This window comes from Bacillus rossius, chromosome 8 (assembly GCF_032445375.1).
Source record: "Bacillus rossius redtenbacheri isolate Brsri chromosome 8, Brsri_v3, whole genome shotgun sequence".
In the NCBI taxonomy this organism is placed as follows: Eukaryota; Metazoa; Arthropoda; class Insecta; order Phasmatodea; family Bacillidae; genus Bacillus; species Bacillus rossius.
This window is the reverse complement of record NC_086336.1, coordinates 32,699,825-32,719,540: the sequence shown is the minus strand read 5'-3', so window position 1 is coordinate 32,719,540 and position 19,716 is coordinate 32,699,825. Positions and strand designations below refer to the sequence as shown.

General features: G+C 33.2%; 1 protein-coding gene across 4 annotated transcripts in view; it reads left to right on the top strand.

The window, feature by feature from the left end:
• Positions 1-19,335, top strand: part of LOC134534715 (phosphatidylinositol 4-phosphate 5-kinase type-1 alpha-like) — a 150,660-nt gene extending 131,325 nt beyond the window's left edge. For 2 of the 4 annotated variants that reach the window (XM_063373198.1, XM_063373199.1), the window contains exon 16: positions 10,219-19,335. In XM_063373198.1, coding sequence (XP_063229268.1) covers positions 10,219-10,230 — 12 coding nt within the window. In that variant the 3' untranslated portion in view covers positions 10,231-19,335. The other 2 variants (XM_063373197.1, XM_063373195.1) reach the window with 2 other exon arrangements.
• Positions 19,336-19,716: the final 381 nt, after the last annotated feature.

Sequence of the window (19,716 nt, the reverse complement as noted above, 5' to 3'; positions counted from 1 at the left end):
AGAGATGGAATTTCGTAATTGTATGTAGTCTATGTCACTCTCCAGCCCATGAACGATCTATTTGCAAAAATCATGTTGATCCGTACCTCTGTTGGTGCGTGAAAGGAGGACAAATAGACACACACACTTTTCGCATTCATAATATACTAGTAGGGATTCTTTGGTATTCCAGTAAACTGTATTGACGTTTAATCCGGCAAAATCGTTAATCTGGCATGGCCGTGTTCTTCCTGTGTCAGGATTAAAGACCTTTTGGGGTAGTGAAGCATTGGCAGGCGTTCTTACTGAAATTTTTAGTAGCAGTTCATTGTTCGGAGTAGATCTTGATCACACATGCCATGGTCAATGAATTTGGGGAGCGGAGGCTTTGGGAGCAGGTGGAGGCAAGCAGAGGCAAAAAGAGCCAAGCAGATCGCTTTTGTGCCAGCATAAAGCTGTGTGGCGGAAGGTTTCTGTTGGGCAGTTACCGGATGCAGACTGGGAGCAGGTGCATTCATCCGGCAGGCACAAAGACACCTGCTGTCAATCCTGTAGTGGAGTGGTGCCATCCATTGCTACCAGCAGGGTACCAGAATGCTGCTATAAATTGTTTCAAGTTGTTTTCTTTCAGATATGTTTATTTTCCATTAAAAATTATCAGTTGTTTAACAAACACAGTTGGAATGTTTCTGATGAACTATATATACAGGTGACCATAGAATGATCTCCTAGTTTCAATGGTATATTATAACAGTTTAATTTAGACTATTTACAGCAAATCATACAGTTTTTCTTACATGTGTTCAATATGTGCACCTTTAGTTAAACGGCATACATCCAGCCTAAAGTCCAATTCTTCCCACACTTTAGTTAACACTTTCAGAGTAATAGAAGCAATAGCCTCATCAATTCTGTGTCTCAACTCTGGCACATCATTAGGTAGCGGCGTAATGTAGACAAAATCTTTTATAACGCTCCAAAGGAATAAATCATGGTGTTATGTCAGGTGAACGTGGAGGCCAGCGAAAAATAGCTCTGTTGTGTTGACCATTACGACCAATCCAACGGTCAGGGACTTCAACAATTAAACCTTAAATTAAAGACATGTTGAACTGAATTTACAGATTCACAGATTTACAGATTCTTAGCAAATTGCAGAACACAAAACAATTTATGCTAAGGAGACACCATTTTGTGTAGGTGGTGCTGCAATCGAGAAAACAACAAAGCAGTACTCATGCATGCGCATATCTAAAACTGTGGAGTTACTCTTTAATTGTGACCTTAATCAAATTCTACAGTGCTTACAGTTGATACTAATAACATTTATAACTGGGACATTTGTTTATGGACTTACTGTATTTAAATTTTCATCATTTCAGATAAAAAATTGAGCAGTAAATAATAAAAATATATACCTACTATGCTATGAGTATTAAAAATTCAGACTTTTAGGAAATGAATTGGGGCCTATCTACCTGGTTCACAAATTGCATATAAAGCTTTAGAATAACACTTGCAGTTTAAAATTATTTTATATGCATATAAACTAAACCTAATGCTTTTTAAAATAGTGTAATTTGATTTATTGTAGCTTAAGTATTACTGAAATTATTAGCATTTTTATAATATAAGGTAGTAAAAAGTTGGAAAATCACAAAATGTGAAATATCTCCTGAACAAAGGAATTTTTGAAGAGTTTTTAAAATGCATTTTTGGTAGCTTTTGAACTGTACAATTTATTTCCAGAATTTGACCATAAGGAACTGAGACATCTTGAATATTCAGATATAGTTGATGGCTTTGAAGAACTTCAAATGCAAGGTTGCGTTTAGTACATGCATAAGGATGTGGACATAATTTACCTGCTTCCAAGCAGATATACAGAATATTTGGAAATATTTGGGCATAAATTAAACTGCAGGGAATGACAAAACAAGCAACTTTTGTTAAGGTACATATGTCCAGAAACACAGCCAGGCAAAGATACAATGCTAATAGTATCGTGCATATTTGAATTTAGCGCCCAACTTGGCAGCACTCCAGTGGCTGAATGGATGCATAACGACAGCACCGTGATGTTCAGACGCTCTGCGGGAAGTAGGTGATGAGACAAACGCAGAAGTTGAGAGTTAGAAACAAATATTATGGTGTACAGCACCCTTCATGGTGTGAAACTCCAAGTTTCAGGCAGTCATTGAGTAAGCTGTGTGGATGTCTTCCAGTCCAGTACAAGCTTGTTGGGAAATTGCCCTTAGTGGATGCACACTTAATCCTGCTGCAAATTTTGGCCATCTCTACAAATGGTCAGTTATACTATTGCTGTTCGTAAATGAGGTAATCATAGCACCGTACCCACTAACCCGTAGACACTGCGCTAATTGCCGAAAGCCATAAAGGTAAACCTACCGCAACCAACCATCCACTGTGCTGTACACCAGCTGGTTGCTGGTGCATCTGACTAGCTCTAAATGTCTGTGCAACGCTTCTTGTCTGCTTCCCATGGAGCATTTGATTGCCACGGCACTGTAATTGCACGTCCTCTCAGCCACTAGAGTGCCACCTACTTAGGCGTGAAATTCAAATTTGTGTGCTATTGTTTGCGTCTGTAACTTTTGCAGGGGTTGTGTTTTGGGACATATGTTCGTTAACAAAAGTTGCTTGTTTTGGCATTCCCATACCATTTAGTAAATTTATGCCCAGCACAGACTGTAAATTTTTTAGTCTATTCAAACAAAAATTTGTTGTATTTTTAGTGCCAGCATTTTCAATTTAACATGGGTGCCATTGCCTCTCTTTACAGCGTAGTTACTACAAAGAGAAGAAGTCTTACCATGTGACATTTCAAGTGTCTTAAGTATTAGGTATGACTTCATAAATTGAAATTTTGCATGTTTACTGCAGTGCTTTTATGAATAAATTAACAGCATCCTTTAACAGTCTTTTTAGAATACTAACTGAATTGAAAATGTATTTTAGTGATAGTCCATGCAAATACATGACATTCTAATTCATCATGTATTAAAAATGTTGTGACAGTTTTTTTCTTTGAAATACTCACATTATTTAAAAGGCTTGAAAATGTGTTTTTATTATAATCTAAAGTTAGTAGCTAGAAAAGAAAACCTTAGTCACGCGACAACCTGCAATTTTCTGAAATTTTAGTACCTACTACAAATTTATACATTTGAAACTTGTGGCAAAAATCATTGATTCACTTGTAGACTGTTCAGTTCTAGCAATTAATGTATTGTCATTGTCATGACTTTGACCTACTTGTCAAGGCCGACAAAAATTCCCCACACGCATCTACCAAGGGGGTTAATTACACAGCTGCCCGAAACAAGCTGTCTACGCTCGCTTCCCCGAAGCCTGAGTCCCTCACCCTTGAGCATGCAATGTAAGATTACAGAAATTTATCCAACACGTTGTAATCATCAAAATCTTATAGAAAAGCATCTAATGAGTAATGATGATAAAAGAAACAAACCAGTTAAACTACAAAGCTAACTTTCTGCGGTTTATTAAATTCAATTACAATCGTGAAACCGATCATGGCTGTTGCGAGATACTTTGACGTGCCTTATCATGCACATATTAAACCTTTTATAAAGTCTGTATGTTTCATAACAATCATTTCTCTTTTAAAAAATCTATATTATACCTACAAATATTCATTAAAATATTGCGACTAAAATACATGCCTCATGATAGCACAATAAAGTTAAGCAAATTTCACTTTAATAAAAATACATGGCATAATAAACTGCTTATTTCATTACCAGGCTAAATAAAAAAAAATCAAAGACCCTATCTAAAATACTACAATTTTAATGGAGCACTCCTACATCAAAGTTCATAAGGCCTTTTCTGTTCATCATGAATTTTAAGTTAAAATATAAGCACACTTGCCCAACTTTCTTTTTCATGCACCTTCCTGAACTTTAATCACGCGTAATAGGTAATAGTTAGGTTAATTTGTAGGCTTGAAATTTACCGTTTGTGCACACAGTATTTTCATAAATGCGGAACTAACACTGACTGCTCATTTAACTGTTCCCAATTTGACAAGTTTGTAAAGGCGGAAAACAAAATTTTTTATAATTACTCAGACTTCTCCTGTTTCCAAGACAACTTATTCATAACTGTTTGTTAGCAACATAAACTTCTATAGCAAAATTTGGGAACCAATCTACACATGTTAAATCTTGTAGCTGTCCCATTCAAAGCAACAGTGTGTTTCGTCACACTAAAATCCATCCTTCCAAATTTAATGGTCAACCTCACTTTACTACACGAGGAAGGTGTCCAGAGACGTCCCTCGTAACTCATGGAGTGAGTTCCTCGCCATCGTCATCCGTCACAGGCAGCTCGGACCTCCGCTCTCGTAGCCGGCGAAATTACAAGCCACCAATAGTTCGCACCGCAGCACACTCTACCGCTGCTCGTTTGTTCCTTGTATGTCTTCGGGAGTACTCAGCTCGTTTTGAAAACAACGGAAGTGGGAAATTTAGCAAGCGTGCAGGGCAAGCGCAAGTTGCAACAAGAAAAATAACAGAAAATTATTTAAAAATTCCAAAAAAGAATACTTTTACCAGACTTTAAAATTAACAGAAATAAAAATTAACATTACTAAAATTATTAAATAGTAATTAAAACATTCGTAAGAGCATGCTTTTATTTTAAAAATAAATAAAGTGTGCATGTAACTCAGTACATGTGATAGAAGTGAAATTTCTTTGGCATTTAAAATCTCGGCTCGTAAGTGGCGTCAGAAAAGTTTAAAAACAATGTTTCATGAAAAGTTAAATTTTTACTCTCATTGTGCCCAAAGAAGTATCACTTAAAAAAATGTGAAATTAAATATGTTAAATATATAAATTAAATATCTGTGCTGTGATAATGTTTTAATTCCTTCCATAGAATTCTCTGTGCTGTCTGTACATTTAACAATAGCTGATTTGGCTTGTTTCCTGTGTGTTTGTGTGTTCATTTTCTTTGTTCGATCTTTAGGTTTTCTTCCATGACATACAGTGGTGTATGTCCAAAATAATATTTAAAAAAAAAAGTGATTTTGAATAGAAATGTTTCTCAGTAAACTACATATAAGTTGCAGTTTGAAAACTAGTATAATATAAATGGATAAAAATAAACAAAAACATAAATTGATAACAGTTTACCCGAAACAATAATGAAAGTGTCACAATTTATTTTGTGAGGATTAATAGAAAAACATAGAATAGTTCATAAATGCTGATATGATTATTTGTAACCTGCAATCTTAAAAATAATTACTAATACAAATGAATGCTTTACACATTTTCTTTTATTCTTCCTGTGTATGGCTATGCTTGAATCTATCAGAGTAGACTAATGCTGCCATTTTGTGTCTGTTCCAATCTTTAAATCAAGAACTGAAATACATCTCCAATTTTTTGTAGTTAAATAGGGCATGAAACAAATATTTTGTAGTTATCATCCATTTTGATACTTCATAAGCCAGGGAATGTATGAATGTATACATTACTTAAATAATAAGTTACTGAATCAGAATAATTCAGTTATTTTCATAAGCGGGAATTAAATCTGTAAGATCCGTTTGTGCAGTACTAATAATTTCTGATGTAGAATAACAGCATGATAATATTTCTAATAGAGGTTTTTTTTCTAAAAAAATTTCATAACACTTAAGTGAATTTTATCATTATTGCTTACCTACCTACTAATTAAAATTCATCAGTTAAACCAGTGACTAAACGCTTTCTTTTTTATGCTGTAGTTTTTTCACAATCATGATCAAATGGTGTGTGGATGTGGTCAGACATAGATAATATTATGTGAGAGTATTTAGTAGGAGCCAGTAAAAATCAGGACTTATATTTATTCTCTTGTGATATTATTTGCAGCAAATTTTGAGGAATGTGGAAATATATTGACCTTCCTTTTGGTAGACCTGTATTTATATAAACAGTAGTTTCCAACAATTAAGATATGAATTTTATGCAATTTTAAAGAGGTTGAAGGTGCTGCTGATCTTACATGACAGCTTGTCTTTGTGTAATTAGCTAATTACTTATGTCAGTATTACATGGACGTCCGCACACCTTATGCTACTTATGCTGCTTTTGCTCAAAAGAATGAGGATTTTTTTGTAGAATATATTTACTAGCTTGTGTCTGTTATTGTTTTTACCCTTTTATGCACACTTACAACCCCCAAGTGCTGTGTTCTGTATGCTTTACTGGATGATATGGTCTCTTTTTCTGTGTTGTAGAGTTTAAAAACTAGGAACAGTAGAGTTCTGCTAATCTGGACCCTGACACCTGGACATCTGGTTAATCTGGATGTAATTGAAAAAAAAAAAAAAAAAAAAAAAAAAGAGCAAGATTTACTGCACTGTACAATAAATAAATTTTGAATTTTAATCAAAAATATGTTTGGTTTTGTTAATCCTACATTAGTTGGTTGGCTAAAAACTTAAGTGTACATATATTATAGTATTAAAACTAAAATTAAGCTGAAAAAAAGTTATATTAAAAAAAATTAATTTTAACAATCTAAATCTTGTATTACATGTATTTTAATGCAAATTCCTTTTAATCCAGACTTCCAGATATCCAGATAGTGTCCATTCCCATCTAGCCCGTTGTTAAAACTGACCTGTTCCCTGTTTTTAAAACTGCTGCTCACGATTGTCATACATTTCCTGCTAGGGCACACTATGCAGAAAAAAAATCCTTTCCCATCCTCCCTTCTCATCCATCAAGGTTTCCAAGTCCTTGATTCTTGTCCAAGAGTGAGCAAAAGGAAAATAGTTCATTTTTTTTAAATCTTCTCTGCACGTAGGTACATAATTTCTTAACAAATGCCACCAATAATTTTTTAGATTGCTTAGATTTCCGATTTTCATTACTGAGAATTGAAAAGCTGAACTTGTCTCATGTGCTGTGTAGTCTAATATTCTGAAAACCATGGCACTTAAAATTAAATTTTAAATTAAGAAAATTTGTTTTCATAATACATCTGCTTGCCTTCACCACGGATAGAATGAAACAGAACAAAAATATTGGTCATTTAAAAATAGCTTCACTCTGGTATGTTTGGGACTATAGCTATGCGGAATAAGAAATTTTGCCAGATATTTAAACATCAGTGTAGTTGCAACAGATAAACCAAAAAAAAATGTTAATATACAGTACAATGATATTTCAAACAAGTTGTAATAAGATTTACCATGCTTCACCCACACCTTAACTGGACAAGAACCAAGGCAGTTACGTGAATAATATGCACTGTTGGTTAAAACTTCTTTACTTTATTTACACAGTTACAGAATGTGGTACTACAAAGAACAGTGGAAAATTGCAAAGGATATAATTATTAATGAGGCTGCCCCAACGATGGAAAACTGTTTGGCATGACTTTCATGAAACTATGAAACTAATAAAAAGATTTAATAAATATATTTAATGTTTGTTGCAGTTAAATCAGTGGACAAAATGAGACGAAGACCTCACGTGGTACAAAACGTGTCCTTTGTTCGAGCCACCCGCCCTCGACTAAATGTCGCCGCAGTTCCAATCCTTCCTCCCACCCCCTCTCCTGGGGCATGCTGTTTACATATTTTAATTTAATTTAATACAAACCAGTTACAAAACACATTACCCTACAAAATGTCAATACCAAATAAAAGCAGAATCATTTGTCTCTTTAGTTTTCATAAACTAATGTTTCTTACCAATTCCAATCAACTGTTGTTATGCACTCCCTTTATGGCCATCGTTTAGCATACGCGCTACAGTTGACATATGAGAAAAAATTAACACTATTGTGTATGCTAGTTCCTTACACAAATCTTAGTATTTCACCCATTATTGATGTGTAACATCTTAGCCTTCGTTATACAGCATTTGGTTTGAGTAATTTCTTGAATGCATTGGAAGTCACAGGAACGGAAATGTGTAAGAACCATGGTCCTGCTATCGGTGACTGATAGTGCAAACCAAAATTTACAAAGACAAATCCCTTTGGTTCGCGCCATCCGCCACAGATGGCAGCACCATGGTTGTTACACATTTCCGTTCCTTCGACTTCCGTTACATTCAAGAAATTACTTTACAATATTAACTGTTTTAATGAATTTAATTAATATGGGCAGTATTTTAATAAAATTTCTTGTCGAAAATCAGGTCTAAAGCCGAGGATTAGTATTTGTTCAAGCTTTTTTCACTTTTATCGGAGCATTTTCATTATGTAATTTATAATTTTGGTCTGCTAATCAAATGGTTCAGTAGTCAACTTAGCTAATATGGCAGCGAAACTTAGCTAGTGAGTGCGGAAACTACGTGTGATTCCTGTCCAGAAATGTTTTGAAAACATAATTTGCATGAACTTATTACGTTCGGAATTATTTTAAAGAATTCTATGTTAAATTTTGAGTCAGAGTTTCGTCTTATAAGTGTGTTTTCAACAGAGAACACATTAATTTGCTCGTTATAAGGTTAAATGTTACACATCACTGGCCAGTACTGAAAAACTCTCTCACAATTTTTTTAATATTACATACCTAATACATAATGCTCTTACACTTAATTAGTCCTTAAATCAAACAAAACATATTTTAAAGCTGATATCACACGGGCAGATGGGCAGCGGGCTAAGCACACGTCAGTGTGAAGATATTTAAAACAAGTTGTAATAAACTGCTCTATTACACAGTTTTAATTTTGTGCATATGTGTTAAACCAATTAATGGGATTAAGGAGAGCAGACTGTACCCTGTATAGTCCAGTCATTGGGAGTTTTACCTGGAAAGTTTTCCAGGAGTTTTAAAAATTGGTATGCTTATAGATTTTGAAGTGTTCTTTTCGATTTTTCACTTTGCCACCTCGTAACTTTGCAGCTTGCGCCGCCAATTTGGAAAAATGGCGCCCAAAAACAGTTTTTAGCGGTAAAAATAGCTGTGTAATTAATTAAACTAGAGAAAATGTGCTATAATTGATGTACTTACCTTTTTTCTGTGAAATCAATGGTTTCAGCGTACGATTGCCTAGTGGTGTGGAAAAGAATTTTTTTTGCCAATACGCTTGTTGGAGTAGACTTTGTGGCAATTGTACGCTGAAACCATTGATTTCACAGAAAAAAGGTAAGTACATAAATTATAGCAAATTTTCTCTAGTTTAATTTATTACATAGCTGTTTTTATTGCTAAATGAGTTGGAAAGGAAATATTGTCAAAAAACTGTTTTTGGGTGCCATGTTTCAAAAATGGCAGCGCGAGCGGCAAAGTAATGAGGTGGCAAAGTGAAAATTCGAAAAGAGCATGACGAAATATATAAGCATACCAATTTTTAAAACTCCCGGTAAACTTTCCCGGTAAACCTCTTTTAGATCACCAAATGACTGGACTAGTAATGTTCGCAAAAGTTGTGAGATAATGTTTGATATCTTAGAATTAAAAGTAGTGAATTTAATGAATAATGCAACTATTTAATATAGATTAAAACATTTTCATACACTACTCAACATTATTGCTTACGTAAAGGAGGATCGTCCTCATTTCAGAGGTATGTAAAAAAGGTATTTTATAATAATCTAACGATAGATTTATTGTAATTGTGTAAAAAAAGGTTAATGAAAATGTCACACACAGTGTTTTCCCCATTTACTTTGATATGCTTGATTGTCTCATTATAGCTGTTCATAGTTACACAAGCTTTAGAGCACACAACTAACTACCACCTATGTTGTTGCTGTTGAGTAGTGTCTCAATTAACTGAGTTAATGGAGATCATTGGTTAAGCAACATCTCAGATAACACGAATATGATCCAAAAATCTTCGTGGTTTTCAGTTGATTCATGAGTCTCATTTTTCGGGGTAACATTTTCCCAGCTATTCTTCAGTGAAAATTCTTTCATGTAACTTCATGCATGATTCACTTATCTGGTAAATTGCATTATTGAGACAAATTTTATTAATGCCTAGATTGTTTTGATAATGGCTACATCATTTCCTAGATCCTCAAGCAAATGTTTCAGTAGTCTTTGCCAGGAGTGGCACTTTAGGTTGGCTCAGATGAAACATAACCTCAGTTAATTGAGACACTACCGTAATTAATTTAGTGATAAAAAGAAATTGTAAATACATAATACTGGTGTCCATGTGCCATTCTCTTGTTCAAACTATCGTCGGCTTGTTACTTAATCTATTTTTCTTCCTGTGCTTTGTTTCTTTTTAGACGCATCTTTGAAGGCAAGGTCTTTTTGCGAGTGGTTGTAGTCTCTCGTGGGGATAGTGGGTTCCTGCTCCTTCGTCAGAAGGATTTTTGCTACGCACAAATCATCCACATTGGAAGTCACACATATTTCATATTGCAACTTTATGCTTGCACCAAGAAAACTGTTTTTGTAAAAAAAAAAAAGTGTGCATATCTTATTGAATTTTTAAGAAAATTATTTTATACCATGGAATTATTTTACTTGGACTGTAGGGAGTTAAATAATTTTTGAATGATGAATCATCTGGCTGTAGCTGTACGAATTAACATGTTGTTCAACTTTGGAGGCTTTGAAATATTTCGAGATACCACTGTGTTAGGGGTGTTTGGAACATTTCTCACACTTAAGTTTTTTTTCCTGCTGTTCAGTAATGTCAGTAGTGTTTTTATCAGCACAGATTAGCTGTGGTGAAAACAGGAACTGTTGTTCATTAATAAGTATATATTTTTGTAGAAAATAGTATAATAATTATCTGTGCTACAAGGCATGGTTTTTCTGCCAAATATGTGATGGAAATGTTGCTTTGCTATCATTGTCATAAGGTTTCATGGCTGGTAATAAGTTTAACTCGTAGTTTGAGTTTGCATATGACTGAAAACTGTTGATGTATATAAAGTATTTAGTAACTGGTATTTATGTTGATTTGCAACAGATTATGTTAAATACACAGTTACATTGCTAACTGTATGATCAAGTACGGTTAGATTGACTTTTGAAGTCAACCAGTGTTGCTCAAAATCACTTTATAAATTAGTGGATGTTCCAGTTAGCATTATTTATTGAGTTTGATTTTTGTTTGCTATTATGAAACATTTACTTATTTAAAGGATTGATTTACAAAATAAAATTAATTTAATTCTGTTAAAATCTTAATACTCCTTAATATTCTGATGCATGAAGTTATTTGTATGGTGGTAATTAGTGTTGTTGTAATTGTTATTTATATAATTTTTCTATTTTCAGCTAAGAGAATTTATTATTGTTATGATTTGTAAATTGTAAATTTAATTAGAGGGAATCTAATATTTTGTAAAATGATCGTACAATAATTATTTATTATTATCTACTGTATAGCTCTTGTGATATGTTTTTTTATTATAGTGTTATGCAAGTGCAAGTTACCTTAAACATAGTGTCAAATTTTAATAAAAATTTTTGATATAATTTTGTGCTAAGGTGTAAATAAAGTTAACGTACCAAGTGGTAATAAATATTCTCTTTGTAACTGAACTCTTAAAATGAATATTATGTAAACATGTTCTGCATATGAACTCAATAATTTTGTGCATTTAGTACATAAAGACCAAGTGTATTGCTTAGCAGTATTCTTTTTGTATTCATTTGCAGGATATTAGAGTCCTAAGGTTACTAAACAATTGTGTTAAGAAAAATCATACCATATTCAGAATTCATTCTTATTGCAGAGTAGATATGGTCCATCCTTTGTTCAGTATTAAGAATTGGTCTCGAAGGTCTTATTTGGTATTTAAATTTTCTTGCTATTAGTGTTATTTGAATAAATTACAGTAGCTCTCTTGCATTTGTAAAGTTTTCTCAACAGATGTTTACTAAATTTTATCTAAAGTGGTAAGGCATGGAAGTGTTCATAATTATGATCAACTGCATGCCACGTCACAGCTTGAAAATAACAGTACACGAGCCCCTCGAAGTAATGCTGTTCGATTAGCATTGTTTTGAAGAATTTACGCCAACAAAGTACGGCATGATTTGAAGTACCACATTCATAGATTCGAAGCAGTGCTGTTTTCTTTAACGTGAATTTTTATTTCCGTGCATGCACAATGGCAGTGGCACTTTTGTAGTATAAAATGCAATGCAACAAAAGAGATGGGAAATACGTTAACATATTAAATATAAATACCTAGTCTTTCTAATAATAGAAAATGTTATGTTCATGCATTTTTTTATTTTTTCTTAGAACTGAAATATATCTCCTACATTATTAACATTATTATTTTGTAACTCAGAAATGTTGTTGGCACCTACTAAGGAATGTCTTGCCTAGACCCTATTATGTAAACAATGTGGTAGTGAATTTGTTAAACTTAGTGTTAGGTTGTTGAATTTCAAAATGTTATTCAACATTTATATAAATGTACTTGAAATATATATTGAAATATATTGAAGGGTACAGGCAGGCAAAGAACAAGGAATGTCCTATTGAGTGAATTATGAGAAAAATGCAATTGAAAGTTTAGCAGTGTTTTTTTTATTGAGATCAAAGAATGTGGTATCTTTTACTCAAGACTACTTATTAGTTATTATTAAAAATAATTTTGTTGAAATCACATTTTTTAGTTATTGATACAAAATAAAATAAGAAAAAAGCAACTCAAAACACTTAATGACAATTAAAAAGCAAGGAATATCCAGAGCATTATAAACATGAACAAGGAATGTCCAATCTAGTCATCAGTATCTTTGGTTTTTGAATCATATTTTAGGGTTTCATAAAATACTTGTGTTTCCTTAGCACAATATGGCTTTAGACTTATAAAATCTTTGAATTTAACTTCACCTATAGGTAAAAACTCTTTATATGGAAAATCAGGAAGATTGAACTAATGGTTGGTGGCATGTTTACAATGTTTACTTAGAACTCTAGTATCGTCCCATGTTCCACTGTAATTGTATGTGTGCAATATGACTGGACCATGATTTTTGAAACCATCTCTTTTTGCTTCTGTATAGGAATCATGCATTTCTTCAGCATTTTGACCATTCTCTAACAATTTCTCCTTTTCAGTTACTTCAAAAGGTGATGGTTTTGTTCTTGAACTTTTAAGCAGTTCATACCAATGATATGGCAACTCCTTTATGGTTTTAAGATTAATCAACCCCATATATTTATCACATTCTAGATAGCTGTGTCATCTTACTGGAAATGTTATTTTTATGGAGCACAGTGCAATTTTGATTTTGACTCCCGCAGGAAATGCAAAATATAACAAGATGTCTTGCATACTTTCCCATGTGATTGGTAGTAAAATTAAATTAAAAAACCACTTCGTCAGGCCGTTTTTTGCTACAGGTTTCAGGATAGGAATAAAAATAAGACTGTCCAGTCCCCAGGTTATGAATATTGAGTGAGTACATGGATAATTGTATTTTGTAATAGGTATAATTTGTGGTTATATTAAGCAGAGATATTATTTTTGAAAGTCCATAGTTATTGCCAGAAAATCTTTTTGATTCTTGCTTTGTTTTTTTAAGCTGTCCTCTTTCTGTCGTAAAACAAACACATGTGCTTTTGTCAGATGAACTTTATTTTAAATTATTAGCTGTCTTAATTCATGTAGTTTTTCTTCTCAAAGTACTTTAGCTTTATACAAATAAGTATCACAGGTACTGCAAGTATCCATCCTTGGATAACCAATGGCAGTGATAAACTCTGTGTTGAAAATAAGTCTGTAAAACTTATATGAAATAAATCTTTCATTATTATTGTCTTCTAAAAACATGTTGTACATCTTCTTTATTGACAAGAATGACAAGTCTTCTGGTAAGTACATTTTCCTACTACTGTAGTGACTCAGTCTGCCTTTGAACGAATTAATATGAGCAAAAACTTTTTCTTTTACCTCCGGTGGAATTTTTTTTGTGATTTTCATGCTTTCTGCTTTGATCTACAGGAGCTTTTCCAGTGGTTCTCAAACTTTTTTTGCAGTTATTCAACCTTTCCCTTAGTAGTGCAATGTAATGAAATGAATGCTTTTAAACATACAGGCACATCTTTCATGTCGTCTACATTTTTATCTCTCACTTTATAGCTATATGCAGCAGTATGAGAACTATCTTCACCATCTGTTTTTCTGCTTTTTCTGCGTTGAAAATTATAAACATGTATTAGTCCCTACAAATCTTAAGTTCTCTGCTCATTGACACTAGCCAATGAATTGAAGTATTGAATTATGTTTCGCCGATTATCTTCACTCAAGATTATCGAAACACTTGAATCTTGAGCAGCTACACGGTGCCCCTTGTTCATGAATTGAAAGGCGCAACTTTTTTATGACATCTTCAGTTCTACCGGTCTTCGTTCTTTTCTTTGTCGATTTATTAGTAAAACCGTCATCGTTTTTGTACTTATTTGAGTCGAAAAGTATCCATTAAAATAAATGAATTACACACAAAGCCAAAAAATTAACCCACATGAATACTAACCTCAAAATCACTGCTGTCAATGTTGGGACAATCCTCCTTTACCGGTATGTCATGGACATTCCCCTCGGGCATTGAAAAAAACATATTTTTAGCGACATCTGTTTATCTTTTGTAAAAACTAGTGATTGAAAATTAAATTGCCATAGATAAAATTATTATCATGTTTAAAAGACTAAAACACAAACATTTTGACATTCCCTGTTGTTAATCTTAACAGGAGCAGTGTCCTGATTAATATGGTGGTCATCAGGCACACTTACCTGATTGGAAAACAAATTATTTTTATTAACATGCACTCTTATGGAAAAAAAAAACATATTATTTTAGCGCTGTCTTGATTAGCACTCTGTTTTCCTGGAACGAATTAGGGCATTACTTTGAGGACGGGTGTAAATATCTGTTGAGAAAATTAGTGACCCAACAAGAATTGTAAGATAGCTATTATAATAAATTTTGCAGGAAATTCCTTTAATCAATAGTAATTACAATAAACTGAAATTACAAACTCATCATGTTATAACCAAGGCTTACGGGATAGCTGATGACATTCCTTATCATCCATTTGCTTCTTCTCTTACAGTTAAGTTCACTGCTATCTAAGTCATGAGCTACAGACGTGAAAGTATGTCCGGTATGCGGAAATTGTATGGTTTTGTGGGAATATTGAGTAAAATTTAAGTCTTTGGGCATAAAATTTTGCATGAAAATAAAATTAAGGGTTTGTTGTTTCAAGTCAAAATTTTTACATCTGATGAAATGCTACCTTTTTTTTTCTGCTGTTCCCTAAGAAGTGCTGTTTTTGAGACTAAGTTACTCCTTCACTATTTACCTTAAGGTTGTTTTATTACAAATCATACAGATGTCTCTTTATATATAATCATGTTTTTTTGCACCATACACTATATTCTACATGTTATCTATTATTTGTAAAATGCCCAGAAAATTTTCATAGTTATAATTTTTGCCGGACTAATTGCATTATAGCAAATATTGTAATAGGGACACTATGCGAAACTCATAAGAAATTCTTGAAGACAAGTGATGTCTGCGAATCTGCAGCGTGGAGTGTAACTACGGTTTTTTACATTTTGTTTTAAGTGTATGAGAGAAGTGGCATATAGCAAAATGGAGTGAAAATAGCTTGAAAGCAATTTGTTAAATTTTCTTGTGCTTCGCCAATGATAATTTGCCAGAGTTTCCGATATTGTCGTATTACGATATTTGATTATAGTCATATACTATAAGTTCATCTTTTGTGTTTTCATAGTTTGGTAATATGTACAAATTTTTTCTACAGGATACACATGCAGAGCTGCCAACCATTACGGATTTTCCGTAATTATTACGGATTTTAACCCCGAATTACGGAATTACGGAACATCGCTAGTTTATTACGGAAACGAGGCTTTGTGCTGCATGGTAACGGAAAAATTTACGTTTCTGCTGTGCGTGTTTCGTGAACGCTGTTTGAATACTTCGGTTGGTTGCTCAAATAACGGAACTAGTAAGTGTGCGCATGTACGATGTACTGTCGAAATAAGTAAATTAATTCTCGTGTTTTCAAATAATAATGGGATGGTATTACGTCCGTTGTACGATACAACTAGTACATATCCTCGGACTTATCGTTTGAAGGCTACTTACATCACGATAATTTTTGTACGGTACTTTGGCTAACCTGTGTTGTATTAATTTATTTCTTGAAAGCCATTTTTTTCATCATAGTGTTTTTGTCCGGTTTTTGTCGTGTCTACAGACGTGAAAATTTTTTTATTTTTTTCGATAGTGTTGTGTTCTTCAGTGCCGGTTGTAGAAATGAAGCGTGTGACAGAATAATGTGCATCTGTGGGAAAAAACACGCAAGACTTCAGAACTTTCCACTTAAATATTCAAAAGAATGGCCATGATTGTCGTTTTCAAATGTTTGGAACGCCACGGTTTTGTAATGTATGCGCGTGTGACTTTTCGATTGCACATGGTGAAAGGGATGACTGTAGACGGCATATTGAATCAAAGAAACATGCAGAACATTTTAAAGCCGTGACTAGCAATAAATCTATATTTTCGTTTTTTCGCTACATCTGAAGAAACGAAAGTAACGAACGCAGTTATTGTTTACAAGTCCTTGTGTTTGTCTTGTTTGTTTACATGACATTTCTTATCGAACCAGGATAAAAGAAGCAAATAAAAAGACAGTTGTTTTAAAGTTTAACTTTGAATACATTGAATTGAAGATTCAAAATATCCAGTAAAATTATTAATATTTCTTACATATTCAGATGATTGTATTGTTCAAATAGATTTTTTTATGTATTAATTTGCATTGTATTCATATTTTTCTTTTTCTTTTGCATATTATTGTCGTTGTTTTATCTTGTGAGTGTGTTATAATGCCCCAGGAAAAATTTATCGTGCATGATTTACGCGTACTTTTTTCATATACCTAATTGCCATTACTGATGGGTGTGATTTGAGGTTGGCAGCTCTGCACATGTTGAAAGCAGTGATTAATGTTGATTTTATTCATCCAAATGGGATCATATGTTGCTACAGTTACAGGATATGTTCCACATGTCTCCCTTCCATCTGGACACACAATGTCAGTCCCTCTAACCAACAACAATTTTGGCGAACACGTGACAGTGTTTCTCTGATATTTGTGTGGAGACTTAGGACACACCATGTACATTCCCTTCACCGAAATATTTTTTTTAATAAATATTGGTGACCTGCAAAAAAAAAAATCTAAAAATGTTCTGCATAGTGGATGAAGTTAGGTATGTACATGTACCACTTGGTATATTTTTATAGGAAGTTTGGTCTCAATACAGTGCAGCATTCATGTAGAAAAAAAAATTTATAGTGCTGAAGTAGAATGACATGCTCAAGATGTGGTTAGCCATTTTTGACAAGATGTATAAAATGTTCATTATGCTTGGGTTTTTCTGATGTTACTGCCATCATTTTTCAAATGCCATATCATCAAACAACTGTCAGATTTAATATATATACAGGGCTTGAATAGTGAAAGGCACTGCCAAAATAATGAGAAATTACTTTGTATTATGACAAGAAAATAGAAGTCATCTTTTTTTTTTACTGCTGAAGATGTTAAAAAAATATTAGGGTTAAATTCAAAGAATTTTTGTAATGCTTCACTAAAGTTGAATGGTTATTTCAGTCTAGTGGAAGGTGTAATATTTATAGATAACTGACTCAGTCCATAATTTATTGTCTATAATGAGATTGTGAACTACACCATAAAGTTTGGTAAAACCTTATGATTCGAAATTTGAATGAAACACTTTTAGTTATTTTTTCAATGGTTAGTTTTTTAGGCGGTAGAAAATTTGCTTTTTCACTTTGGCTGGAATATAAACAAACAGTGGTGAGCCTAGGCTGACTGGCTACTCGCTTGACAAAATATTAAATAATTTTGTTTATAACTGTGGTATCATGATCAGTAGTGTATAGTTCTTCACCATAACTTGTTATGAAAATGTTGCACATTACTAATTTAAGTAGTATATATACATATCAAATTTTAGCTGTGTAAGATTTTCATCTGCTCTTATTTATAGTGCATTCCAAATAGTCTGAGCATTTGCTCAAAGTTCAGCTTTGAACAAAGCATCGTCAAACTAAAGTTGCACTTTGAAGACTAATTGGAGTGGTCTGTGTGTATATGTTCAATGCTTTGCATGTATCAGTTTCTGTTTTTCTATGTTTCGTAATTGACTTTTGTCACCATCTCTTTTATAGTTTTTGTGGGTCTTATTCACACTCTACAGCTGGCAGTCTGTAGTCTTTTTGTCTTACATTTTAACAATTTACAGTGTTTAATCCACTGTGTTGTTTAGATATAATGCATGACCACAAATTCTCTTTCAAAATAATTTATTTTCATTCTTTTTAAAATACAAACCTAGTTCCTGTAAAAAGTTATTGAATCATGAGCAATTGCTACCAAAAATATTTTTTGCAACCTTATTTTTACTAGGTGTTTTTTTTATTTATTTTATTGCTGTGTTACATTTTACGTTGCCACAAGTTTGAACTATTATAGCATTTCTGCATCTGAATTGTCGTAATGATTATCAATGTTTTGTGATTCATATACCAAACTCCTGCTGTACCTGCATGAAATTCACAAAAATCATGAAATTGTAATAAAACTGAAGAATTCGTCACAAAAGTAATGAAAATTACTAAAATAAACAGTAACGCTGCTGGAGTTGTGAAACTTTAATTTCTTGTAGCCTTTTGCTAACTTGCATTTTTAAAAAAATTTTTAATTCTAATTCCAGTTTATAATCACACATATTTTGAGACTGTGTACTTTAATCACAAGGAAATTATCTCTGAAATTTTTTAGTTTTCTAACATAAAAATTGGCATGCTCTTGCCAGTAGTAGATTTATCTAGTTTTATTTTTAAATTTTGCTTATTAAAAAATTATTGAAAGTTGATCCTATGATATATAAAAAGTTGTCAAATAATATTTGATTAGTAGGTTCTGAAAACATTTTAGGATTGGTTCTCCGGGTATTTGTAGGCATCCTGTAAAATTAATATTTGTTTGCATCATTTGATGTTGAGAGCAGTATCTGAGCGGTCTGCTGTCAAGCAGTCCAAGATGAAGTCAATCATTTCGGACTCCTCCACTGCTGACTGCACAGCTACACTTTTTGAACACAATATGCATTTGAGAAGATGAAATTAATCCTTGACTGCCATCTGCCGAATGCCGACTGTGAGTTATGAATAAGCTCTTACTTTGTCTGCTGTAGTAACCATTCAAACCTTTTTTTTGTGTTTGTGAATACTCTTGGAAAAATTTTTTGCAATGTTATGTTTTAAAAAAATATATACCACTCTGCAAAAGTTTTAAATGTTTGTTTTTATCTAGTACACCTTTTTTTAAATATTTCATTCCAATTATATGTTTAAAAAGTTTGTTTTGGCTATTAATACTGTTATGTATGTAGAAAGGTTAACTTAATCTGCCATTAATGATAAATTAGTTTGAATGAAATGTTGTGATGTCGCAGGGGGTTTATGTGATCAACTAATAAGGCACGTTGTGGCCTGCGGACATGGGTGCCACCACGTGGATGGGCACGTGGACCCGGCTAGCGACTCAGTCTTGGGGTCGTGACGTGGCCTGTATGGTGCTAGGCTCGATCCCCCTTATATGGTGTTCAATTATACGCTACCAATCCGCTCTGAGCGACGCTACGCTCTCACACTGCCGAATGATAATCTTTGGTGAG